The sequence below is a fragment of the Chiroxiphia lanceolata genome, chromosome 16, assembly GCF_009829145.1.
Source record: "Chiroxiphia lanceolata isolate bChiLan1 chromosome 16, bChiLan1.pri, whole genome shotgun sequence".
NCBI classification, from domain to species: Eukaryota; Metazoa; Chordata; class Aves; order Passeriformes; family Pipridae; genus Chiroxiphia; species Chiroxiphia lanceolata.
This window is the reverse complement of record NC_045652.1, coordinates 3,153,475-3,181,058: the sequence shown is the minus strand read 5'-3', so window position 1 is coordinate 3,181,058 and position 27,584 is coordinate 3,153,475. Positions and strand designations below refer to the sequence as shown.

The window sequence follows — 27,584 nt, the reverse complement described above, 5'->3', positions numbered from 1 at the left end:
AGGATGGAAGGAAATACCACTCTGTCCAAAGCCCAGGAGGCACATGCAGCTTTTTCACCACAGAAAATTGCATTCATCTACTCAGGACACAGAACTGTTGTGTGACAAGTGTGGCCAACCTCAGTGCTTGGGCACAGGGTCTTAGGGATTGTCCCTTCACCAGCATCAGGTGCCCTGCTCCTCGTGGCACTTGGTGTTCACCAGACAGCTCTGAGCAATGTGGAGAGAGGTCTGGAACTCTACAACCCAGACAACCATCACGATAGGGCAATTTCTTTGGAAATGGGATATTAAGTAGTGCTCCCTGCTCTCACAGCCTTGCCATCTGGTGAGTAAAGGCCAGGGTTTTCTCTAATTATCTCTCTCCATCTGCACAAACCAGGACCTACAAAATTTCCTACAGACCCACTTCAACCAGAACATCTGTGTGTGCTCTGTCTGGAAATTAAAGGCTGAGAAAGGGGCTCCACTTGGTGTCGTGGAAAATGTGGCTTTCACTCATCACACACTCAAATCTAAATTCCTCCAGGGCTTTGCTGACTGCCAGAGCAAACCCCTGAAGAGAGAGATTTACACCAGTGTGCTGAGAGCAGAATCAAACCCCGGATTTACTACTCGCTAGCTCAGAGCAGAAATGCTAAAGTACCACTCGATCCCTCCTCCTCCTCCTGGACGAATCTCTATCCTCCGATATATGAAAAATGCATTTCAACGCTCCACATAATAATTCTTGTCGGGACTAAGCCGTGACGCCTCCCCCCAGTCCGGCCGAGCCGCCCGTGTGCTGCAGTGGTCGCCGAGGTCTGCCGAGGACGGCGGTGGCAGCAGCAGCATCTGTCCCTGTCCCTGTCCCTGCCGCCCGCTGAGTTCTCCTGCCCATCCTACGGGAGCGGAGGACAGCGAGTCTGGCAGCCTGCAGGTGTCTCCCGGCGGAGGAGGCTGCGGAGCCCCTTGGGATCATGTGTGGTACCCGAGCAGATGTTCACTCGCTCCTGGTGCTCTCTGCGAGGCAGACCCTCTGCGATCCCGTCAGCGCTCTGAAGCTCCCCGGCTCCGAGAGGACGGCCCCGCTCCCGCGCCTGCAGCTGCTCCTTTAACGTGCAAAGGCAGGATTTCAAGTGAAGGGAAGAATGGGAGTCTGGCTGCAGCGTTTCCTTCGCCGCTACAACAGCAGATTGGGAGAAGCTGAGAGTTTTGGTGCCTGGACAACTGGATTCTGAATCGTGCGAGGCTTTGAAAGCCCCCCCTCTCCCAAATAAAACAAACCCCTTTGACTTCTTCTCTCAGCAGGAGGGGGAGGGAGGGCGGATTTACCATGAAGACAAATCGAAGATGCAGAGCCCTGCTAGCAGTGAGTCTGAATCTGATGGCTCTCCTCTTCTCTACAACAGCTTTTATCACGACCCACTGGTGTGAGGGCACACAGAGGGTCCCCAAGCCGAGCTGTGGGAAAGAGAAGAAGACAAACTGCCTCAACTACGGCGGGAATGAGACTGCAAATGAGACGAACCAGAATGTGGTTCATTACAGCTGGGAGACGGGAGATGACCGCTTCCTTTTCAGGTATTTCCACACCGGGATCTGGTACTCCTGTGAGGAAAATATCAATGCTGCTGGTAAGTATAAAACAACTTCTTTGCAGCTTGTGTAGCTCTGTGTTTGCCTCAGCGCGATAAACACACAGGCTGCGCTGTGCTGTGTCTTAGAGCAGATTCGCCCTGCAGAGAGAGGTAGGATTTTAATAGTTCTTTGTTGAAAAGCAACCTGTTTCCAGCGAGAGCAAGGATTTTGCTTGTTCACCTGCTGGCTGGTGCAGGGTCTGTGCTCTCCAGCCCCTGTGCTCTCCAGCAGCGGTGTGTGCTCCCCTCATGGGCACTGCAGCCGGGCACTGGCCAGCGCTTCCCTTCGAGCTGCTCCATGGAGCGCACAAAAGGCAGCGGCCGGGAGTTGTTAAGGAGGTTCTGACATCTAATTCTGACTGCCCCGAGGACGGTGGTCTGAATGACAGGGAAAGCACAGAGGTCACAGTTTTTATCACGCTGTAGCCCAGGCTGCCTCTTTCCTGGCATCCTTCTAGGAAGTGACCACCCGCAAGCCCTTCCTGGATGGTGTGTTTATTGAAGTAGAGAAATGGCAGGTAAAGGGCACAACTGGGCACGAGAAAGCTCCTTTCTGTTCCCTGCTCAGCCGTTTACTTACTGAGAACCACTCAAAAAGACATCTCTCTGGCTTCTCGGTGCATTTATTTGCTCTGCTGTAGCCTGGCACTCACCAAGAAATAAAACACCGGAGGGTGGATGGCAGGCAGCTGCCATGGGACCCATGGAAGTCTCAGCAGATGCAAACTGACAGTCCTTGCACTCAGAGCTGTCTGGTAGAGCAAACATCCAAACTCTGCCTCAGAAAAAGCTCTTTTTGAGATTATGTGACTGAAAAATAAAGTTTACAAATGTGACAGAGTACGAGACAATGGATCGTGGTACTGGTTCTTTACTGGGCTGTCTCCATCCTCTCCTGCCATTGCCCAAGGAGGAGACTGGAGAGTTGGTCCTTCACCACTGCTGGGAGAGAGGAACAGTTAATATCCTACATCTCTGAGGACACAACCTCTTGATAATGGGAAGTTTATGAGATCCTGGCAAAAGTGCTCTGTAGGGATGCACTATAAAGTGGGGCAAATTTGGGCAGGCACTCACAGCCCGCTCCATCCCACAGGGCTGTGTGTTACATATTCTCCCTGGTGTTTTTGAGGACAGTACTTCAAGAATTAGTTGGTCATTAAAACTCAATTTAAGATAAGAAAAGGAAAGTTCATGAACTCCAGCCCTGAGACTGTCAATAAACAGCTGCATGCTGAAATGAGGGCACCAAAGCAACCCTCTTGATGTAAGAAAAAAAAAAAAAAACAAACCACAGACAAAGGATGATTTATCTTACTTATTTGGGAATCAACTTAGGCCACAGCAGCCTCAGTGAGCAGCTTAAGACTCTCTGGCTTTTTGAGCATCTTAGCTGGAATTGGCACAATCAAGCATGCCCATATTTCTAGCAGATATTGAAATCTTTCCAAGTCAAGATGTATGTGTGAGATAAGTTGTAACTGTGTGACTCTAGCCCACTCAGAAAAGTGAGTTATCTGTGGGAGAAGAGAAATACAGTGATCTATTCTGTACTGGGTAAACAAAGCTGTGCTGGAGTGGGTGATTTCAGGAGAGAGCTGGAAGCCAGCTTTAGAAAGTTATGGTGAAAGCAGGAGAGAAGGGGTTGTTTCTCCCTCCCCACACCACCATGGCAGCCATATGTGTGTTTCCTCTTATTTGAAACACTAACTTGGGGGAAAGTACTCTTGAGTTAGCAGACCAGGAGGGACCAACCTTTGCAAATAATCCAGGCAGGCACAGGGACATATTGCCTTAGACAGACAGCTGCCTCATTCAGATTTACCATATTTTTTTTTTCTGGTAAGAACAGGAACAATGTAATGGACACAGGTCTAAATTTGTCCCTAATAGTGTCAACATAAAATAACTGACAGGTTTTCATTCAGAGTTACAGGTTTGTAATACCAGACTGTCAGGATGTTGTAATGGCCTTTTGCAGCCTGACTGGTGATCATTTTACCTGAGGCACCACCCAGCCCCAATCCAACAGCAGAGTGGTCATGCTTGCATGTACAGCCACCCCACTCAATATATCCTGAGCAATCCATCCCATGGGCTCATCCCACCATCCACAGCACACTTACTGACCCCAGTGCTGTGGGTATCACCAGTCATACACTCACCATGTGTGTATTAAATAGTATTGTATTACTTGTATTAAATAATAGTGTATTTAATTAGCCAAAATCCCCAGTTGAATGCACTGTATACTGTCAATAAGGTCTTTCTTAGAGCTTTACCCAAAGCATACAGAGAGTGACTGCAGCAGCAGCCTTCCTCCAGGCAAAGTCCTTTCAGCAGTCACTCGCAGCCTCACACCTCTGTCAGCAGAACATATGGCCACAGTCTATGGTCAGCACCATTCCCACAGCTCCCATCCCATCCCTGGTTCCTCACTGACTCACTGATGTCTGAAGTTGAGCAGTGTGAGTCCCACCAGGCACACGTGAATGCCAGTAACTCTCCCTGTGATCGTGATGCTGTCAAAACTATGCAGAGCCTCCAAACTTGCCCAGCTGTGAGCCACATTCTTCATCCAGCCACCAGGCTTTTGATTTCTCTCTCCTTCCAGTCATACCATCAAAACTTTCTGCTCCCTGCACTGGTGTAGCTGCAACACAGCAAATCTTGTAGAGCCAACACAACAGGACCAGTTCCCATCAGGTTGATGCTGATCAGGAACTCTAGGAACAGGACTCCAGGGCTTCCAGTTGGCTGGAGTGGCTGGGACACAGTCACACCTTAAAATGATGTTTAGGCTGCAAGCAAACCAATTTTTGAGTGTCTTCTCCTTCCCCTTGTTTATCTGCAATGGGCATTTAGATTCCAGAGGCTGAGGTGCAAACAGCATGTCATCCACTTTGTGCAGAGCCCAGCAGAGCGTGCCTTCCTCTTGTTACCAGCTTCTAGTTTTCACTGACAGCTCTAACAGAGATTGAATGCTGTGATTATTTCTGAAATAATTTGTGAATCTAGAGTTTATTTTTATCCAGCATGTCTAGGACAGCTAAAGAATTCAAAAAGCAGTTAGCACCTGAGAAATGTAATTGTGAATCTCCTCTGGGAACAGAAGGACTGGAGCGTTCATATTTCATTGGTGGGAGAGTCCTGTAATTATTTAGCACAATTTCTGACTCAAAAGTGTGCTGAATCCACATCTACCAAAAAGAGGACAAGGGTTCCCCTTTCAGAGTGGGTTTAGTGCTTTGGATGCCACACAGGTGGAGGTACCTTCTGTAGGAGAAATACATCTAAACTCAGAAGGGGATGAAGCTAAAGCACATCCTACAAGCTCTGCCGGTCATGAGTCCTGTTCTGCCCTCCCACACTGCACTTGGGGCTCCCTCCTGGCTCTGAATTCCTTGGCCATGGCCAGATGTCTCAGAGCCAAGCTCACTATCACTTAATTTCTTTTTGAGTGTGACTTTGAGTGTGTATCTTACTGCACAGCTGCAGTCTGGGGCTGTGCTCGGGCAGTGCAGGGCACCCCACAGGATCCCAGAGCAGTGATGTACCAACAGCAGCAGTGCTGAACCAGCTGGCAGATTCCACGACTCAAGAACACACATGCCATGAAAAAATTACCACATGAAGTAGGTAAGGTGGTAGATGGTATCCTAAGAGGTAGAGGAGTTGGAGAGCTGGGAAACAATAAGTCAGATAGTTTCGCTCAATAATGTGTTTGCTTTGATGTTAGTAAAAAAAAAAACAAAAACATGAACTCAGATCTTGATTTAGTTGCCAATGAACAGGCAATATCAGTATTAACATACACAACTAAGGGGAGAAGCAGCTGCCTAGTTGCCTTTCAAGAGTACTGTCCCATTAAATAAACAGCCTTTCCATCATGCTCCCATACTCCATAGCAGTCAGAAGAGCAGGAATGGATAAGTGTGGCTTGTTTTGTGGTTTTGGATTGATTTTTGAGGGCAAAGGGGCCTGTAGCTCTTTGTATGCTCTGTGCCAAATATTCCTCAGCAGTCTTGAAGGAGTAAATGGTAGATAATGGAATTTAGATGGTAGGTAAGGATGCATCAAAATGAGCCATAATTATGGACATTAGGTGCACCTTGAGAAGGAAGCAGAGAAGGAGAGAGGTGTATCCTGCAGAAATGAGTAAATCTGTGACATATAAAGACCAGAACTTGCCATACCCTTTTGACAGCTCCAGAGTGGTTCTGCATCACCTTCTCCCCCCCCCCATGATAATAAGCATATCACACTGATTCACTGCAGGTGGCTGTCCAGAGAGGGACCAGGAGAAGCATCTTGTGAGTATGTAATTAAAAGCAAGAGGAATTGGGAATTCTTGCTGGATTATGAGAAATACGATATAATTGGCATGACTGAAACCTGGCAGGTTTATTCGCCTGACTGGAATGTAAAAATTGCTAGTTCTAAATTGTTAGGAAGGAAAGAGTGGTAAAAAGAATTGAGGAGGTAGAGCTCTATATTAAAGATAAAATTTCCAGCACTAGAGGAACTGAACCCAGGGGGCCTGGATAATCTCCATCTGAGGATGTTGAAATAATTGGTACATGAAAATGCAGGTTTAATAGAAAGAATCTGTACATCACTGTATTTAAAGAAGACTGGAAAAAAAGTGATACAGGCCACTTGACCCAGGAATCTTAGGACAGTTTTCAGGGAAAGCACTTAGTACATGGCAACAAATGGGTTTTATCAAAGGTAGGGCTTTATTGAAGGTAAATCTTTTAACAAGATGAATCACTTCTTAGACAAGGGTAATGGATTAGACGCAGTCTCTGTGGATTTACAAAAAAGCGTTTGATGGAATGTCCCAGTGAAAATTCTTTACAGGAGAGCTACAGAGACTGGAGAGGATGGTAAGAACACGGTGACAGATGCAGGGATGCTTCCACACTGGGGAGTGCTAAACTGCCTGAGCCACTTCAGGCTGGAAGGAAGGCACAAGGTACAGAGAGATGTGATATTGGAGGGGATCAAGTGAGAATGACAGAGATCAGACAAGACATATCGTTGATGCTTCTGTGATTTAAGAACAAAAAGGCAGAACAGACAAAAATAAATACTCCTTCCCACAGAGCTCCCTACCAGGGAATGCTGTGAAGGGCAAAATTGGGGATTGCATGGACCCAGGGAGGAAACATCCATTTCTGTTACTAACTTGATGATTTGAGAGCAACCTCTGACTGGGCAGTCCCCAAACTATCGATGCAGTGTGGTAAGATAAGGGGAATATATGAACAGAACCATCCTATGCTCACACCTTTGTTCTTCCCTAAATGTCTGTCTCTGGAGATAATACAAAGACAGTGAAGCAAGCAGACCTTTTGCTTGAACCTGTGTTGCAGATTTTATTTTATTTATTATGATGGGGATAAATAGATTGTAAGCTGACTAAAGACCAGTCTTACAAAGAGGCTGTGGCAAGTAATACGAAAAGGGCAATTATATTTCTAGTTGTCCTGAAATTCAGGGTTGGGTCTGATTCTGTCATTGTTGAGATTTGCAACCCAGGAACAAATTAACTAGGGATACAATTTGTGTCACCTAAAAAAAAATAAAGGCAAGATGAATCCTACAGCAATCCCATGGACATCAGCACATGTGGGTATCTGTACCTAAAGTGATGATCATCATCATTATATACAGTGGTAAGCACTTCTTGGGGAGATTACATTGCTCCTCCCATGGGACCAACTGAGCCCTCGGATTATGTGTTTTCCTCATTGGCCAAAGAGGAATCTGTGTAAGATTTTGCAATTCCTAACACAGAAGCCTTAATTTGAAGAGAATAATCCCACTTTGACTGTGTTTCTTACGTAGGCTGTGACACAAAATCTGGGACCATTGGCATTACAGAGCAGAGATTTTTCTGCATAACTGAAAATGTGAGCTGGTCTGATAGAGTTGTAAGAACAGTATTACATTTTAAAGAAGGTTAAAAGCACCAGATGCCAAGGCATAAAGCTCTGTGAGGTCACAGGTAGTTACTAATTGCAGGGAAAAGAGAAGCACCAAGTTGGGACCAGTATTTGTCTGTGGGGTGACTGTGAGCTGCCAAGTGCTGCCATATAAAGGAAAGGTGTAATTCCAGGGAAAAATCAGCACCACAGTGCAAGGCACAGGTGACATCTGTGCCTTTTGTTAATGCCACATTGTGGCAGGAAAAAGGGGGAGGTGAAATAGATGCAGAGAGGGATTCCTGAGGTAGTTAAGGAAAAGAGGATCTCCTTCAAGGAAAGCAAACTGGCCCTCTTCAGTATAACAGATTGAAGAGCTAGAGAGGGTGTGGTGATATATATATATGAGAAAAGAAAATAGTATGACTTAAGTAACTTCTCATTGGGGGAAAAAAGGGTGAAAATCCAAGGACGGGCTTCCCAGAGAGCGTCTCTGGACCTCACCTCCACAGAGGGCAGTGTGAGCAAAGGAAATCCATGGGCTGAAATGGGTGCTTCTAAAGCCACAGGAAGAACTGTAGGAGAGAAGAGGAATGTTCCTGGCATGAGGGAGCTTGGAGCAAGTCCTGCCTAGCTGATTTGTTGGTGTCTTAAGGAGGTCTGAAAGGAGGTGTCTCGCCTGGCCCGCCTGGCTCACGCCGTGTCCGTGTCCTGCTCCAGGGTGCCTGCTGGTCACCAGTGGCAGCCAAGAGAAAAATAGCTGCTGCCTCAACTCATGTCACACTTTCTGGAGGGTTTTATGCCTCCTCTAAAGCATCAGAAATTGGCTACAGGTGGAGGCAGTGTGTGAGGAGGCTGCTTTGCTGCCGCTGACATTATTACAGCTCCAGTATCTAATTGGTATGGCTGCTCATGCACTGAACATTAAACTGATGATCTAATTTGGGATCAGAAGGGAAATCTCCCTCAGGCTAGATAACAGGGAGAGTAACAAATTTTTGCCTTCCTTTACAGCATGGGGAAGGATCCATTTCAGAAAAGCACTTGTGAGCTCCTCCTGACAAATCCCTGGTATTTTCCTTTCAGGATGAGCTAGGCCAGGCCATAGGAATTCACAGATTTATTCGTGTTCCTCACCATGACTCTTGCTCTGTTCCCGTGGTACATGATTTCTGTAGTGGTGATTGCTTTATGGTAGGCATTCAGGTTTTTATGGGATGTTGGGGATATTTTGTGTCTGTGGTGCTCTGGGAGTTTCGGATTTTAGGTCCTCCTGATCCTGCTAGACAGACTCGTTGTATGAACATCCATCATACATAAATTGTGGATATAAAGTCCCTGCAGGCTGAGCCTCATAATAGAGCAAAGTGAGGGACCAGGTAGCTAACTGCTCCTTATTTGATGTTACTCTACCTCACAAGCAAGCACTGTGCTGTTTTCTCTTTGGATGTGTCTGTGCTCAACTGTTTAACCCAGTAGCCTTAAACAAAGCATCTGAGGAGTTCTGTTAGTTCCTTGTAAATGGAATAAACTTCAAAGTGCTGGAAGGCTAACACATAAGTGCCAGATTTCAAAGACAACTGAGATGCCTTACCCCAGTGTCAGTGCAAAATATGAACAGTTGCATTCAGGGCTATGGAGATAAATACGGGATGGAATACCAATCATTGTGGTATCCCCATGGTTTTTAAACAACATCAGACTCAATCCTGATTTTAAAACTTTCCTTATATGGAATTGGAAGATCTGGCTTAATGACAGGTCTCAAAATGGTGATGTATAGGTTGTTTTGGTTTAACCCCAGCTGGCAATCAAGTACTGCTCAGCCCCTTGCTCACTGGGATGGGGAGGAGAAACAGAAAAAGGTAAAACCGGTGGGTTGAGATAAGAACAGTTTAATAATTGAAATAAAGTAAAACATAACAACAACAACAAACAATAAAAATAGAGAAAAAGGGAGAGAGAGGACTAAAGCCCAAGAAAAAAGTGGTGCACAGTACAGTTGCTCACTAATGCCCATCCCATCCCAAAGTAGTGTTTGGCAGGTCCCAGCAAACTCTCCCCAGTTTGTATACTGAGCATGACATTTTATAGTGTGGAATATCCCATTGGCCAGTTTGGATCAGTTGTCCTGGTCATGTTCCCTCCTGGCTTTTTGTTCATCTCTTCTCTGGCAGAGCATGAGACACATGAAAAGTCCTTGATTAGGGTAAGCACTGCTCAGCAACAACCAAGGTATCAGTTGGTTATCAACTATCCTCATCCTGAATCCAAAACCTGTTCCAGAGGCTAGGAAGAAAATTAACTCTATCCCAGCCAAAACCAGGACACCAGGGAATAGGGCTGCTTCTACTAGGATCCCCTGTTAGTCACAAATTGATGTAATAATAGCATTCAGTGTTCTTGTTGGTAAACAAAATGGGAATATAAATCTTTGCTGATATAGCTTAGAAATGACTACAGAAGACAGTGAGTAATAAGAAGCAGATGTTATTACTATGGAATGACATGGCTTGTAGAATAGTCACAGGCAAACCAAATTGAATGGGTTCCACCTTCCATTTGGCTACATTTGATGGGGAAAAGGACTCAAACCATGCTTACAAGCCATTGCACCATGTTTAAACTCATTAGATTTGGAGAGACCAAAAAACACATCGTACTGTCATTCAGCCTGATTTCACTGTGCATCCCCTGGGCAGACAAAAAACACTAAATGAGAATTTGTTGCAAAGTTATTAGGTAGAAGCTTGGAAATAAGGTTCACAAGAGGAAATGCAAGCACCATTTCTTTTTCACTTGTTTTCAAAAACTGGATATTCTTTTGCAGTGTGCTGCTGTTCACTTCCTTTAGATGTCACGGAGCAAAGGTTAAAGTTATCTCAGTTTCCATACTCCAAGTCAGGGGCACTTGCCTGGAAAAACAGGACACCTCAAACCAAAAAGCAACTGAGTATCATGAGCAGGAAAGGTGGGATAAGGTTCTGGAGTTCACTTGGAAACAGGCAGCCTAAACTGCAATGGCTAAGAGAAACAGGGAGCAGGTAGATGGGCAAAACAGGGAAGAAATACTGTTATGGTGTTAACTGAGGAGAAGAAATACAGGTTGATGTAGTATAGGCTCTGACATTCAAGGTCCCCTCCCCTCCAGAAATCCCTTTACCTCTTCCCTACAGTCATTTGCACGTCTTTCAAGCTGCAACCTGAGGACTCGTGTTCACAGTGTTGTATCCTGCCATGAGAGCAAAGCTCTGTCCTGGACCTCTGTCCCTCCATTTTGGCACATGTCAGCTTGTGATGTCTTCATTTTCTGGAGTAATCCCACCTGTGAAACAGAGTTTCCTTCTTTGCTGTCAGAGACTTTCACCTCTGCCTGCCCTGCCCATGTACCTCTGGAGATAAAGCACAGACACAGTGCACATACTCTGGCTGGGTGTTACCTGGACAGTAGCACTGGCATGGCCAAAAGAGAATCCACCTTAATCCACAGCTAATATTTGGAAGGAGTGAGAGCTATGGAACCGTATTTCATCTACAATGGGGGCTTTAGGGTCTTATGGGCTATTTACTCCTTTGATCATTGTTAGTCACCAGCCTGGATGGAACAGCTAAAGCCCACGGGGGACAATAGAAGGCATGTCATGCTTCACACAGTGAGGGATCTACATCAGCTGCATCCTCTGTGAAGAGCATCATTTCTAGTCTTTTACAGTTTTCTGGGCAACCCTGCAGTCCCACAGATAGTGAATTGCCCATAACTAGTTTGTTTTGGCATATTTACATTCCCACAGAGTCAGCAGAGTGTGGCAGATGGTCACATCTGGGGGGAACAGGTGAAACCCTCCCCTTCCCGTTCCATGGCTTGAAATGCTTCAAGCAACTCAGAGTTCTGTCTGCTTTAATGCTTTCCAGATTATGAAGTCAGCCCTAATTTGACATCAGAGTCATTGAAAACCTCTCTCAGCACTATTGTTTCCTCGGTTCTTCCAGTCATTTAGAAATCTGAACTATTTTCCAGCTCTCCAAATGATAGATGTGTGTACACATCCATCAGGTCTTACCAAGACAATCAGCTGAATCTTGTGACTTGGCTGTGTTTCAATTAGACATGATTTGAGAGCAGCCTGTGGAGATGTTTGCTTTCAGATACTGTGCAAGATTTTTCACATCAGGGAGAGTTTCAGCGTGGAAAATGCAGTTGCCATGGCACATAGTGCCAGGCAGCACCAACCCCTGGGCATTCCCAGCTCTGCCCACACCCACTGCTCTGAACAGCTCTCCACTGCTCCCACCAACCAAGGGAGAACCCCACCATGTGGATGGGACCTTCCTGATGGAAATATCACCAATTTTGGTGATTTTTATTTTTTTTTTTTGAGGGGAAAACACACCTGAAACAAAAAAGTGGGAAGCTTTAAAAGCTTGTCCACTTTTAAAGGCAGGAAGTTTTAAGGGCTTGGGTTTGCTGCAAGAGAACAGCAGTAAAGCATTCAGATCTAAAAACAACCCCAAAGCCAAAACAGATTGTGAGTAAACTCAGCCTGAGAAACTGAACAAATTCTATGTTATTTAGAAGTAGCAGAAATGTTGATGGGCAGCAGCAGTGAGTGGCAGCTGCCAGAGGGAGAGAAAACAATTGTCTGCATCGTTCAAGACATATTTTAGTGCAGCTCTGTATAAACTTGTTTATTTTCCAGAGGAAAATATCACTCCAGCAAAATCAACAGGGTCAACTGGAAAAATGTTGATTTTGCAGAGTAACACTCGATTTTTCATTAAAAAGCAATTCAATTAAATACTCTGTTTGGGATCACTTTAATCAAAGTTGAAATATTTCAGTTGTTAATTAACCTGATAACTCACTTTGAGTGAGCCCATTAACCTGTATTTTCCCTAATGTAGTACTTTTTTTTCACTGGAGTTGTAGTTGGAGTCCTCAGCCTCGTCTAGGCTGGGATCCCTTGTGGGTTATAGCTTTTTTTAGACAAATACAATGATTTTACTCTCAGTAGATGATGTGGGATCTCATCAGAACCACATGACTCCAGATATAATTGGAGAGATAAAGATTAGTTAGGGCCTATTGGGAAAAAAAAGGGGACCTTGTCTGTCACAGGCTGTGAGCCAGGGTGTTACTAAAAGGGAATGTTGTTTAAATGAAACATAATCATTTAAATTTCCATCAGAAATGTACTTTTGAACTCGTAAAATTTTATGCAGAGTAAGTGAATACAGACAGCTTTTTCTTTTTTTTCTTTTTTTCTTTTTTTTTTTTTTTGTGAGATGAAAAGCAGAGTTATAACAGAGTTCAGTCAGAGCTACCGGATTTCTTTTAAGTCAAATTATTTAACTAGAATATTTTCAAACCGTGTCATCGGAAGACATACAAAGTAGGATTTTTTCGGAGTTGTTTTTATTTTGCTGCTCTGGTTATTAATGAGCCATTTATCCCTGGCTCAGAGAAGAAAGAACTCAGGAATGTAGGACCGATAAGTGTGATCCAGGACATCAACTGCTGGTCCTTGCTATGGCAACAGCCACGGTAGAAGCAGAATATTGTCTTAAAGGCAAAGCTTTTATAGGTGTTTTATTCTGCCCTCTTCCCAGTTTCCAACCTAACCCACCAAGTTGCTGAGGTGTTCTCTGGCCAAACCCAACCACCTTTGGGCAGCGTGGGGGCCTGAAGACAGGAGCAAACAAACCACATATTTTAGGTGGAAAAAAAAGGGTAGAACACACACGGGTCTCACCAAGGCTTGAAGCCAGAGAGATTCCAGTGAGCATGTTGAGCTTGGGTGTTCAGCTGTGTGCTGGAGTTCAGACCCAGCCTCTGTGCATCCAGACCTGCCTTTCAGCTGCCCTGTGTAGCTCTCCTCTTGCTCCCTGGTGCCTTCCACAGGCCCACAGAGGAATGCCAGCCTGCATCCATGCTGGGAGCTGCAGCCAGGCCCCCCTGGTCTGCAGGGTGACTGTGCCCACAAGGTGTGCAGAACAGAGCAGGGAAGGCAGCCCAGAGATACCCCACACATGAGACCTGCTGGCTCTGTGGGACCTATGGGCTCTATGGGACCCATTTGTCTCAGTTTTCGGGCGGGATTGAACCTGGGGGTTTTGGAAAAGCCATTTCTCTTGGGTAAGTTTTGCTTTCAAATTACTGTTTGGACTAGGGAGGGACAGCTGTCTCTGGACTCTGCCCAAGGAAGGCACAAGGAATAAGCATTTGCCTCCCGCAGAGTCCAGCTGTCCAAAGTGTGTGTGACACTGGAGTAGGGCTCTCCAGAGGAAAAGGTAAGGGAGCAGCCCCACTACCTCCACATGCTAGGGAAAAGGAGGTGTCTGGGGACCTACCTGAGGTGACAGGACCCGTGGATGACCCCTTCACCCCGTGCAGCTGCTCCCATCCCCGAAGCAGTCCTGCTCTCACCAGCTCCTTACCCTGTTCCAGAGCACAGCCCTGCCAGAGCAGTGCCTGCCTTGCACACAGCCTTCCACTCCTTCCTGAAACGTTTGGATGTTGCAGACATGAGACAATTTTCCTGACAAGTACATGCCACACACTTGGAAGGGCTGGAAGCTCTGGACTTCCCAGCACATCGTGAGCAGCAGAAAGTAGTACAGAAGGATCATCTCCTTGTGCTGCCACAACTTTCTCTCTGTGTCCCTGGCACTGACGCAGTGATCAAATCCACATCTTCCTGTAGCTGTTTCATAAGAACACACAAAAGCCCAAAGCTGAGCTTTCTTCAGTGGAAACTACTGTGGAGCTGGAAAACATTTGCCCTGCAGAGCTGAGGGATCTTCCTCAGCTGCAGGAACATGAGATGGGAGAAGTCTGAGGGAACACTGAATGTCCTCCTGGGAAGCTGAGCCCAGGGATTTTAACACCCAGGGAACTTCTTGTCCCTTGACTGTTTGCTGCTGGACCCCTCCCCATGCAGGTTGGGCCTGTGTTCAAGGGGCAGGTGCACACACACACACACACACACATGTGAGCAGGCATGACACTAACATGTCTGACCACACAGACCCACCAGAGACAGCTGTGCCTTTACCAACACCCACAGAAACAACATCACCCTCAGCAGCAAACTGTCTCCTCTCCCTGCTGTGCCTGAGCAGGTCTGCAGATCACTGCTGAAACATGCACACCCTGTCCCACTGGAGATGCACAGGCACATCCCATTGATGGTCCCTGAGATGTTTTCACAGGCTCCAAGTCTGTTATCCATATCAAGACCTCAAAACTCTTTCCCACCCACCAGCTCAGTCTTTCCAGATGTATCTCCTCCCACCCCCTGGCTGCTTCTGTTTGAATTTTCCCCGACAAGTTACAATTACACATAGACATGCACACATACAGGATTAGATTAATTGATTAGGATTGAATAGAGAAAACCACAGGTAAATTTTGGACTGGTAGGACCCTGTGACCCATCAGCCCTTCTCAGGAAGGCCAGCGGAGACACAGCTGAGCCCGTGCAGAGCCAGTCTGGTTAGGAGGGAGTGTGTTTGCAAGAACTTGCATAGATGGTGTTTCTGCCTCACCCTTGGGAAGACACAGAAGAAGCTGGTGCCAAGTGTTTTGGTTATGGATCTTTAGGTGGTTGGTGAGTCCTCTCTCCTCAGCCTCCAGCAGCTCCCTGACACTGCTGAGCTCCACAGACCTTCTCAGGCACTGTCCACGGCCGCTGCTCCTGCATGGAAGTGGAGAATTCAAGCCAGGTCACATCTCTTCTATATGTGAGTGAAGCGCAGGAGAGATCACTCCTTGGCTTTCCTCTCTGTCAGAATCACAGCCAGAAATGGGTGAAGGCAGGGCTCTCAGAGGGATGAATCCTAGACACTCTTCTTGTTGCTTCTCTAAACAGCCTTTTCTGTATTCTCTGAAGACTCTCCAGGAGCCTGGTTAGGAGGAGAAGATGCATCTGGAAAAGGACAGCACAGCAGGATAAACTCTGCCAAGTCTAAAATTAAACTTAAGAGGGCTTAAGAGATCAGTTATACAAGATACCCAAAAATAACTTAGAATAAATCCTAAGAGGAATAGTGAAAGCACTGCTGACTTCTTCAGTCCTCAGTAAGATGCATGTCTGCATGGGGAAGTATGGATGTGGTCTATAAATACCACCAGTGGTTACCACTGAAAATGGAGGAGGGGTTTCCAGTGCTCCAGCAACAGGAACAACAAAGGGAAGTGTCAGGAGCTGCTTGTGCAGCTCCTTCCAATGACCTTCAGCAGCAAGACAGGCACAATCCAGACATCAGCTGCTGGAAGTGAAGTGACATCCTCCCAAGCTTCCCTGTCTCCAATCTTTGTGCTGTGGCTCCAAATGGACTTTTTCTGGATACACCAGCATTTTCTGTCCATATTATTTAAACTGGAGGCCTCACCACAGCCATCTCTCCTGGAAGAGATGGTGTTCTGGGCAAGCTGGTTAGAGGGAGGAGGAGGATGCACATTCCTCCCAACAGCCTGTGACCACACTCTCTCCTCCTGTCCTGCAGCCAAGGCACCTGCAGCCAAACACCCTCGTACCATCAGCTCCCTCAGCACCCACACGTGTCAGAAAGGCTCCGTGCCTTGCCATGTGTCTGAAAGGCACCACGTACCTCCATACTCCTTCTTCTCCTTCTGTTGCTCAGAAAATTCTGGGGAAGTTCAGACCTTCCAGCCCTTCCAAGTGTGTGGCACGTACTTGTCAGGAGAATTGCCTCATGTCTGCGACATCAAAACATTTCAGCTCTCAGAACAGCCTGTGCAGTCCCTGCAGTAACAGATGCCATTCCCCTTTGCCTGTCTTGGGATAACATGGTGGAGAGTCAGGTATTTGTTAAAATTTTCCAGTAATGTGGTTTGGATTCACGGCAATCAAAGGTGAGAGATGATCAGTGCTAGCCAGTCAGCTTGAAGTCAGGTTAGAATAAAACTTTCTTAAAAATAATAGCTTACATCTGGGGGAAGAAAAAAAAAACCAAAAACCACACCACAAAACCAGAACCAAACCACAGATCCATATGGCTAGAATGAAAAATCCTGCTTAATCTGCTTATATCAAGTCCAAATCTGAAGGTCACTCTCCCTATATTCTCTTGATTTTATGTCAATGCACTCCTGAAACACCTCATGTCCTAAAACTCTGAGGCTCTGGACGAGAATGTTTCCTACTTACAGCACAGTCTCTTTTATAGTCCAGAACTCTTTTATAGTTTTTATATTTCTCTGGATTTCTTGGTTAGGGACTTAAAGTACAGCATGTGTGAAAAGTAATTGGGAGAGCTGGGCTTGTTCACGTCCCTAAAACCAGAGAAAGAATGACTACAAAGGTGCCAGAGCAGCCAGAGAAGTTCAGGTTGGGTATAAGGGGCCACTTCTCCAGAAGGGTAGTGCAGCCCAGGGAGCAGAGCAGGGGAGAAACTCCATGCTTGGAGTCCCTAAATGGTGGGTAACACCATCCTTGAAGCATTTCAGGATTTGGCTGGAAATGTCACAGTTGACCTGAGCAGGTGTCAGTGACAGTCCTGCTCGGAACAGGGGGCTGGACAGGAGACCTGCAGGTGATTTCTATGATCCAGCGGTTGTCTTTCTCTCTGTCTGCCCCAAAACTTCATAACTTTTCCATCTGACATTCCTTCTGCTCAGTTAGAGCCTGCCCTACGAAACTCTTTGGCCACAGAGATGGTGCTTTGATAGGTTAAGTGTCACTTCCTTTTCTTGGCTGTCCCCTGGGCAGTGCCTGGATTCACAGACGAGAAATCCTTCCCCTGCCATGGAGTTACCAAAATGTTCATTTCAATGTCAAGTGAACCTTTTCTTTTACAGCACCTTGTACATAGACTACAGACTATGTACACAACACTCCTCAGTGTATTTAGCATAGGTTTAAAATGGCAAAAATAAATTCAAAGCAGTAATAATAGCATTATAATAATAGATTGTTATGTCAGCACAGCCATCATTTGAATGGTTATGTTTATCTCAATTGTACCAAAAAAGACACAGAAAAATTAATATTTTACATTGGTTTGTACATATACTTGTATTAAAACTAAGAAAAAATTGCACACTGACTTTGCCATAACCGTGGCATTTCACTGTTTATTCTTTTTTAATGGCTCGCATTTCCTAAATCAGTTCTTTGACTCTGCAATTAAAAATGAGCAAAGGTAATTAAAAAATCTCTAGTCCTTTAGCTGCTTTGTCATCAATTAAAGTCTTAAAGGGCAAAATGGATTCTCCTCATGACCCCTGGCAGACCTACTGAGCTCTGACTCCTCGAGTCAGGTGAGCTGTTGGGGACCTTGGAATATATCACACCAAAGGAAACACATGCCCTTGGTGGATGGATGCACCTGGGGTAGAGGAGTTATTTTATGATCTTTGACTGCCTGCAGAAGTAAAAAGAAAGGTCTAAGCATCCACCCTTAGGATATATTTCCTGTTCAGAAGCAATAGGCTTCTCTGCAAAAATAGAGATGGAGTCCTACACAGAGTTTAATTTGCAGTAATAAGTGGACGCAGCAGCCACGAAGCAGAGAGAGTGGCACAGGCTGTGATGGTCAGAGCAAGGCATTTGTCTGCTTTATAAACATTTTTTTTAAATGCTATGTGATTGCTTAACTTCTTTGTGCTTCAGGTTCTGTCTGACCTAGTCATGTGTCCTATTTGTGTATGGAAACCTCTGTGCCCATGGAATGCTCCCCCCCACCTGGTGGGGCACAGGCATTGTCCAGTGATGGGAAGCAGGAGGGCAAAAGTGTCAGTGCAAGAGGCCTGTGCCCTCCCAGGGCAGGGAAAGCCTCTGTGGTGTTTTTCCCTGTGTCACTGCATCCCGAGGGCAGCATTGCTCCTGGCCTGGGGAAAGAGCATCACTGACCCAGCAGGGGCTCAGACAGCAAAGAAGGCTTTCCTGCACAACCTGTATCCCACAGTCCTGATGAAGGGACTGTAATCCTAAGGGAGGGTCCAGCCCTGTGAGCAGGGTGGGTTTGGTCAGGATGGAGGCACAGGTGAATGTCTGCCCTCAGTGTGAGACAGCCCTGTGGTCCTGTGGAGACTGGGGTGGGAGCAGTGGCAGGAACCCAGCCCAGAGAGGGGGTAGAGCAACACCAGTCAACTGCTGACTGCTAAACCAATCCTTTTCTTTTAAAGGTGAGAAGTGTCGAAGTTTTATTGACCTTGCCCCGGCTTCTGAAAAAGGTAAGACAATAAATACAGCCAAGGCTTCTTCCCATCGTACAAATGGCATCGGTGTTGTGCCTTGTCATGCTGGAGTGCCAGGGAACACATCCCTTCCTCAGCACACCAGGACCTCCATGTCATCCCCATTACACACAGCCAGGTGACACAAACACCCAGGGTTCATGACAGCCGTTTGCTCAATTTGATCAGATGATTTTTTTTTCAATAAAATACAGATTTATATTGTAATATAGACACCTTTCTTTCTCGGGTGAGAGAGGACATGGTGCGTGGTCTCCTCAGGCCTTGAAGATATTTATGGTCAGAAGAATGCAGTCACACAGCACCAAATATCTCTTTGTGAGAGGCAATCATCTAGATGCATGTTTGTTTGCTTTACCCTTTTAAAAAATTATGTGTTCAAGTTCACGGAGGCAGGCTGCAAACATTTTTCCTTACCCTGCTATTGGAGTTTAACTAATTAATTATTGAGAATTATTTAATGCTCAAAAGCAATTTAGACCATATTTTAAAATAGTATCTATAAGGAAAAAAAAACGTGTAGAGTTGTATTAAACTGAGTGGCTGAGCCCATCCTGCTGCCAGCTCCAGACAGAGCAGAGCACTCTGCCCACAGACCATGAGGTGCCCAGTATGTTCTGTGAGATCACTTGAGAAACTCCCAAAACGTTTTGGGCACGAGGTGCCTTCATCAGGTGTGGTGGAGCAGCAGTAAGTGGCAGAAGGAACAGTTGTTCTGAGTTTGTCTGAATTGCTGATCCGCTGGAAAACGGAGAGAAAGGCAATTACCATTAATAAAGCAGAGGGTATTGCAGTGAGAGGAACAGTCACAGGGAGCCTCTGTGAAATCCATTGTAAGCAAACCCAAATAAATTATGCACATAAGGGAAGAACAAGCCTGGGATTACTGCTGCTAATGGGCTCGGAGTTAAATCTCACACACACAAATGGGACCTCGGGGCATAACTGCTCTTATGAAACCAGCAGCTCAGTACCCAGCAGCAATCAGAAAACAAACTGTCTGCTAGAAAGCATTAGAAAAGGACTTCAGAGCAGAACAGAGAGCATGAGGACTGCACACATCTGAAAGCTTCACCTTTGTGTAAAATGCAGCGGGGTATTTTGTCCTTTTTAGTGCAGCTCACAGAACAACAACAGGGCCAGCAAAGTTCTGGAAAGTTCTGTACAACGACAAGAGTGAGACTCTGCAGCCTGAAGGAGAGACATGGGAGAGGAGATATAGTGGACAGTGATAAGGATGTGAGAGGAGCTGAAGAGGCAGCCTGGGCGTTAAGATCCAATTCCTGAGTGGTTCCCCCCCGCGTTGCCCAGCCCAAGGACTGGTGGGCACAGCAGGGCACCTTCAGGAGCCAGACTCACAGCAAGCACAAGGTGTCTGTTATAAAGGCAGTGGAGTGGTTTTCTGCTTTCTCCATTTTCTGTGGAACTTCATTATGGTGCATAATGCTTGGCTCCAGCACCCACACACTTTCCAAAACGGCATTTAGTGCTTTACTTTTAGTATTTCTTTTGGTTGTGTGAAATGCTGTCAGCAATTTTTTTTTTTTTCCAGGAGAATTTTAGAGTTGCTGCATGATGTCAGCGCATATTTCTAGACTATTCTGTTTTTCTTTTTTGGAGGAAGGAAGGCTCCTTTGGTGTTGTGTTATGAAGAAAATTGTGTCTATATCTGAAGTCTTTCCATGGAGCTGTAAGGCATATTGACAGAAAGAGAGGGCAATGCTGTGTCAGAGATGGAAAGTGCTGACCACCAGGCTCATAAACAAAGCCAGGGTAAATTCCACAACTGTAAATCAAGTTGGACACTGCAACATAGTTAATGTGAAATTTTCACCATCAGTCTTGTACTGTACAGAGAAACTCTCACCACATGTGAGGAGAAAATTGTGTATCAATGATGTCCAATTTACTTCCACTGAAGAATTCTGTAATTCTTTGAGTTAATCTGCTCTTTTCCAGTTAGAAAGAACTTCTTATTCCTCTAATTTCTTTATCCCCTCACTCAGCATTGACTTTAATGGTCAGAGGCTTATCAGCTACTCAGTTCCACCGAGTGCTAAGACAGATTCTTGATTCTTCTTCCAAGTAAATGAGATAGGATAAAATACAATGAATAGCAAAATTTTAGTTCAATTATACAAACAATGCAGGTTTCACAGTCCATTGTGTAACTGGGAAATTTTGGACTAAACTTACCTTCACAATGAGACATCAGCTTACTCAGTTCCTGTACATATTCTTGGATTATTCAATATTCTTATATATTCAACAACCAAAAACTGGTTGTTCCAGGTTTTGATCATCTGAAATATCTGTATAGTGAATGGTCTGTTACTGCAAACGAGCACTCAGGCTTCCAAAAATTCCCTTTTCTGTTGGTTTTCCTTGATACAAAGAGCACCTCTGTCTGTCTGAACAACTTCTAAGCCAAAGAAGCCTCTTGAAGCCTGTGCCTACTTCTGAACACATCACCTTCCACTTTCAAGATATCTTAAAAAAAGGCCTAAGAACAAACTTAGCCTAGTTGTACAGCCCATCTCTTCCAGAATCCGTTGCCAATTAACAGCAGGACAGCACAAAATTCCTTTATGGTGTTTAAAATAGTCTTAGCATAGAAAAACTAGCCATCAAAGCTCACAGTAAATAAAATCTATGGTCAGGTCTAGTTACATCCTTATCACAGATCTTGCATTCATAAGTGAAAAAGTGTCTTATTCTTACTGTAAAAATCTAATAGTTTATGGCTGAGCTTCCCATCTTTATCCATTAGTGCTGATCTCCAGTGCAGAGTATCTCTGATCAGTTGTTATACCCTTTGCATACATCTCACCAATGACATCTACTAAAAGGAGGCAGCAAAATTTGGGGCAAACAGACCCACAGTATGGTATAAATAAGCATTTCCAACCCACACTAGGAGAGCTTTTTCCTGCATTTAAGGCAGCTGCCAGCAATCTGTCAGAACCTCGTAAGCCTAACATTGAATTTATTAGCTGTTGCTGGTTCTTAGTGCCAAATCTGCTTAACAAAATCAGCTTCGTGATGGTAGATAATAACTAGGAAAAAACATTTTCCTCTGACAGTTTGCATTTACTATTGATAAGAAATGATAGGGCAATAGCTGGTTACAGGATTTTTAGTGGACTTCCACAGAGCAGATGTTGGGTTCCACAATGTGTGTTCCCTTCTAATTTTCGTTGCAGTTGTGAGCTGTAAAATAGCGAGTATTTCCAGAAGGAGTTGGAGGGAAACTGTCACAGTAGGCTGGACCTGATATTTCAGTTCTGAATTGCTTCTGGGATCTTCTACTCAAAACTTAATCAAAGTTTTGTTCCTGCTGAGTATTTTGCTGCCTGAAGAGAAGGGTAACCCACCTAGTGAGGGTCATTTATGTCCCTCTCGTGGTGCCCAAAACACTGAGCCTGGAACACACCACCACACTCCTCCTCCCCTTGCACCTTCTGGGTGCACCTTCTAGATCCTCTTTCCCATTCCTCCAAATTTGTGCCCAAGAGAACTTCCAAGAGGCCATGGAGGACACATTCTAAAGGAAAAAACCCAGGCCAAAAAATTATGTCTGGAAATCACGGCACCGGAATGGAAAGCACAAAGTTGCAATATGTCCCATGGAATGAGCTGATAAATGGCTTCACTGACCACATAACAGGCAGCTGGACACACACAGAGGTGTGTTCCTCCCCTGCCCAAGGCTGTGTGGGGATTCAAACTCCCCATCCTTCTGTAGTGCATCACTGTCAGCCACAGGGACACAGAGAGAGGTGGAGGATGAGGAGTCCTGACCAGCCCAACTCCTTGTGTAAGTGAAGACTGGGATACACACAGCAGAAATCAGTTGGAAGCAGCACTTGTGCTGGAAGCATTTTGCTGGAGAAGAGCAAGGGTTTGCAGGAAATGTGGTGCCCCCGAGAGTTTTTGGGATGGTGCTTTTGGGGGCTGTGATTCAGGCACTTTCCAAACACCTGGAATGCTCACAGCATGTGTGGAATTGAGGTGCTCTGGCCTGAGGAGCCCTGTTCTGAAGTTGCTTTAGGAACAGGCTCGAAGGTCAGTGTTGGTTTAAAATTTAGAGTTGGTTTAAAATTTAGAGATGGCCACAGCAACACAGGGCAGGATTCACAGGGCAAACTCCTTGCAGGTATTGTAGAACCTGGTCTAAGTTATTCTAAGGCTCTGTTAGACCTCTCTTACTTCAGCTGTGATACCTATGGAGTAATTCCCACAATGAATGGCAAACCAGCAGCAACTGCCTGGATTGCACTGCTTTGTCCTTATCGATGGGGAAATCCATGGGCATAAAATTAGCAAAGACTTTTTAGAGACCACAGGCAAGGCTAAACCTTGCAGAAGGAAAATGCTCATTGCTAGTGAGCATTTAACAGCCCAAAACATTACAGGGGGCTTTTTCAATCAGAGGCCATCCTGGCAGAGGTAGGAGATGCCTTCTGCTTGTCCTCTGCACAGCTCATGATGGTGCATCCTGGAGAGACAGAGCAATAAAAATTCTGCTTTGTCTAAAAAGTAGCTGGCAAAGCTAAGGTAGCACATGGCAAACAGCAAGTAAACAAATCAAGTCTCACCTAAACACAGCACAGAAAAAGAGAAAGCTGAGCCAGTTCTGTACATGCTCCTAAACCAGCACTTCAACAGCAATTAATGAGAAGGGAAACTAGATGCCTGATTTTAATGGATACTGACATATTAGGTGTACCAGAAATTCGATGGGAGAAAGATAATTAGCGGGACATTAACGTCTTGGTGCTGATTACACTGAAAGACAAAGCAGATGTCATGTACTAAAGCTGAATCAGAATAACAAGGTAATGTCATTAATGAGCAACACAATCTCCACGGATGGATTCCGTGTTCAGACAAAAAATGCAGAATGATATTAGTGATCACCCATTGGGACAGTTTCACAGATAGCAGGGTTAAACTTGATAAGGTGTAAGGACAGAAAACAAACCTGTAGTAGACTCTAAAACCCCATGTACAGGCTGAGAAGTGCAGTGTTAGGTATGATGCAGAGACTAAAATCTGGACAGACTTCATGAGCATGGAAAAATTAGTGGGAAACTTGTTAATCTTGACTTACTCCTGAGTGAGGAACCTGATTCAAATACTAGTAAGGATACCTTGTACGGGTGACCAACAGACATTCAACATCCTTCAGAAGCAATAAAAGGGGGATTTTTTTTTTAAGTTGTGAAGAAGGAAACCCGAGAAAAGCAAGAGCTGATTAAAATACATTAAAATGTTCAGCTAAAAGGACAAATGAAGCTTGAAAACTTTAAAGCTACTGGATATACTGCAGGCCTCTATCTTTGTGACTGAGAGCAAATGGCAGATAATATTCAGCGTTGATAAATGTGAAGTGGTGAACACGGAGAGTCATCCTACCTTTACATATATAGTGATGGGTTCTGAATTAGCTTTTTCCCCTCAGGATAGAGTTCTTGGAACGATGACAGACACTTCTATGAAAACATTAATTCACTGCTCTGCAGAGATTAAGATGAAAAGAAATATTAGGATCATCGTAGGAAACAAAGAACAAAACAAAAAAGTCACCATGCCACCACAAGTATTCATGATGTACCCACCTTCAGCTCTCTGGGAGCACCTCTCATCCCTCCCTTGCCAGCCCCAGCTCAAAGTCATGATAAAATTTAAAGAGATAAAGAGAAGAGTGGCAGTTATGGTCAAAAATAGGGAAATACTTGTTTGTATGAGAAGGACAACGCAGAACAGATTCCAGGCTGGAAAAGAGACAGGCGAGACTTGTAAGAGCCGAGTTAAAAAACAAACCTCCTTTTTTGTGTGCTGGGGAGCTGTTCCTGAGAAGAAAAACAGAGGAATGATTTTCTAAAAGGACCATTTGGAGACCTGCATCCAGTAAAAAGAAATGTAGCTGGGTGTCCCACAAGAACTGTACACTTTCCAAAACAGTCTCTATATTCTTGAATACTTCCTATTGCATTATTCTTCATATATCTGCAATAGGGTAAATCCATACCCACATAGACCTGTGCACTTGTCTTAGGAGATCTATGATTAAGTGTGCAGGAAAAAATGTGTTATTAGTATTTTATCTGTGTTTTCTTACACATCTGTTATGAATCATTGAAGTTAGCTTTAAAAGCTAATTAGACATACAAAGATGAAACCATCTTTGAATAGCAGAATTCAAGCTACATTCCTAATTCCTAAAAGGAAGCAACAGTCTTGCTTTTCATGCTGGTGATGCCAAAGACATGGAGGACACTGGTCTGAACATCATTCATCTCTCAGCCCAGTGCTGAGGGCAGAAGCACAGCACAACCCTGCACTGCAGGTCTTCAACAGGAATCATTGATCCCAAATATATTTAGTAAGGCAAATGGACATAAGGATAGTCCCAATTTAGAGTGGTTTTCATCCTTTTTTCCATTTTATTGTTCTACTCATTATATTACTATACACTAGGAAAAAGGGAATATGGGTAAAAAGATATTCCCCAGTCTGCTCAGTACCATACACGGGATCAAGTTTGCTCAATGCCAGAACCATCAAAAGTCACAGAAAACACGTCATCATGTAGAAAACAACCATTTTCTGATTCACTGCTCTGCCTCACCTTTCAAAATAAAGAAAGCAATGAAGAATAAAGCTATAAACAAAAACAAACCAGCTGGCTTTTCCTCTCTCCCCTCAACACTTTCAGGGTTTTATCACCTGCTTTCTCACGTCTTCAAACCAGTCTCCTGGCTGGCTGCCGGCCCTTTTTCTATCTGTTTTACAGTAACAGGGAGCTTTAGGTACCTCTGATGGCATTTAGGATCATGAAGCTTCCCTTTTTCTCTCAGAGTTTCTGTGGTCTCCTCTCCTCTCAGTGTTTCCAGGCGGCAGCAGGAGAGGAGCAGGCAGATGGTGTGGCACGATGTGACGGCATTAACCGGCAGACGGGCTGACTGCTCAGCGCCGAGCCCTGACGCCAGACACAACAGCACGCTCGCTGCTCGTTCCTCTCACCATTTACTGATCACTCCAGTACTTCTGCCTTGCAATTCCCAGTATTGGAGCAGTGGAGATGAGCAAATTGCTGAAACCATCAAAATGCCACTGGAAGAGAAAGAGTAGGATTCGCACCGAGCTTGCCTTACTGCTTTTCCCGGAAAACATGCACGGTATTTCTGAGTGTGTACCCATTTGCCTTAATTTTCCTCTCTTCTCTCTTGCACTGAATGTGAAGAGGAGAGATTACAATGAGTTCCAGGTGTCAGTTCCAGCATAGCCACTAGGTCTGGAAAAGCAGAGCAGTGTCAGTCAGAGTCCAGAAACACAAGGACAGCAAATACAGACCAGGAGGCACATGAAGACAACCTTTTGTTGCTAGAAACATGAACGTGGGTAACAACTCCCCCACCTCACCAGCTACTGCAGCGTGCATGGACACCAAGAACAGTGAAATATCTTTGCACAAAGAAGAAATAATACCTGCAGCCTCCATGCAAGTTCACACCACCTAAAACCAGGTTTTGCTCTTATACGTGATCTTTTTTCCTCCCAGATGTTGGATGACATCTGTCTGGCTGACTTGTCACAGCCTTCTGTGGTTTTTTTATGTTGTCTGGCAGTTTAGGGATCTTGAGGATCTTGGGGACAATGACTGTGAACCACAGGCTGAGAGGAGCACTGTCTTCCCTGGGTAACAGCATCAGTGTCTGGGGTAGCAGCATGCCAGTGAGGAGGCAAGAAGGACTCACACTCTCCAGGACAGCGTTGCTTAGACACTGATGTCTCCAGCTGCTCAACAGTGCAGCACCCAGCTTGTCCTCCAAGTGCTGTGCTCTGGATTTCTTCTCAGTCAGGGGCAATAATCTCAGCAGTTATTTAGGAGCACACCCTGCTCAGCTCCACTGCTTCAGAAGTGATAGAAGGTTTTTTTGTCATATGATGAACTGTGATGCAGAAACCCCCCCTAAGCCTCTCCTTGCTCATACCAGTATTTGTCAGACAGATCAAGGCTGAACTGGCAGAGGAGTGGCTGGAGATGATGTCTCAGGGTGGCTCAGACAGACTCTGACCCTCAGAGCAGCCGAGTGACACTGAGTTATGAGGAACGTGGCAGCTCTAAACCTTTGCAGGATCTCCTTGGCTGCCTGCAGCATTGTCCAGCAGGATTACCTGCTTGGGGACACAGTGTGACAGCTCAGATGAGACTGCTCTGGTCAGACCCTCGAGCCCATCAGCCACCAGGGCAGTTCTGCTCTTAGAAGGGCTGGGATGAAGCAGCCACAGATCCTCTTCCTCAGGGAGCAGAGGCTGAGGCAGTAGGTGTTTCTAAGGAGGATGAAATCCCACTGAGGCATTCTAAATATGAGCTTACCCCAATTAGGAAGCTAATTTTCTGTCTGAAAGAGCCCTCAGAAATCAATACAGATTCCAGACCATTTCTTCTCAGGCATTGCTCAGGAGTACTGGGGTTTCAGCAGGCAGTGCCACGTGGTATGGCAGGTAATACATTCATTTATGGGTTTATTTATGCTGGCATTATTTCCAAGCCACTAGCCAAAACGCATGACTGACATTTTCATGCACACAGTCTCTGCATATAACGCAGTTAACATGACTCAGCAATCTCCTTCAGGAATAGCAATATGATTTTCCCTGAAGAAATCCTTTAAGAGCAAACAGCTCATGTTTATGGATTAAAAATGCTTTGAACTCTCACAGCGATTCCTCTGTTGGCCACCTCTTCAGTGTTGCCTTGAGAACATGCACTAACACTGGATCTTTGACAGTCATTTTCGTGGC

General features: G+C 45.2%; 1 protein-coding gene across 2 annotated transcripts in view; it reads left to right on the top strand.

Annotated features, from left to right (window-relative positions):
* The first annotated feature begins 464 nt into the window (after positions 1 to 464).
* The window catches only part of GSG1L (GSG1 like), a 56,450-nt gene continuing 29,330 nt past the window's right edge, over positions 465 to 27,584 (top strand). Inside the window, exons 1-2 of one of the 2 annotated variants that reach the window (XM_032704373.1) lie at positions 465 to 1,616; positions 18,699 to 18,746. In XM_032704373.1, the coding sequence (XP_032560264.1) occupies positions 1,316 to 1,616; positions 18,699 to 18,746 (349 nt within the window). In that variant the 5' untranslated portion in view covers positions 465 to 1,315. The remainder of the gene's footprint in view (positions 1,617 to 18,698; positions 18,747 to 27,584) is intronic. The other variant, XM_032704372.1, reaches the window with a different exon arrangement.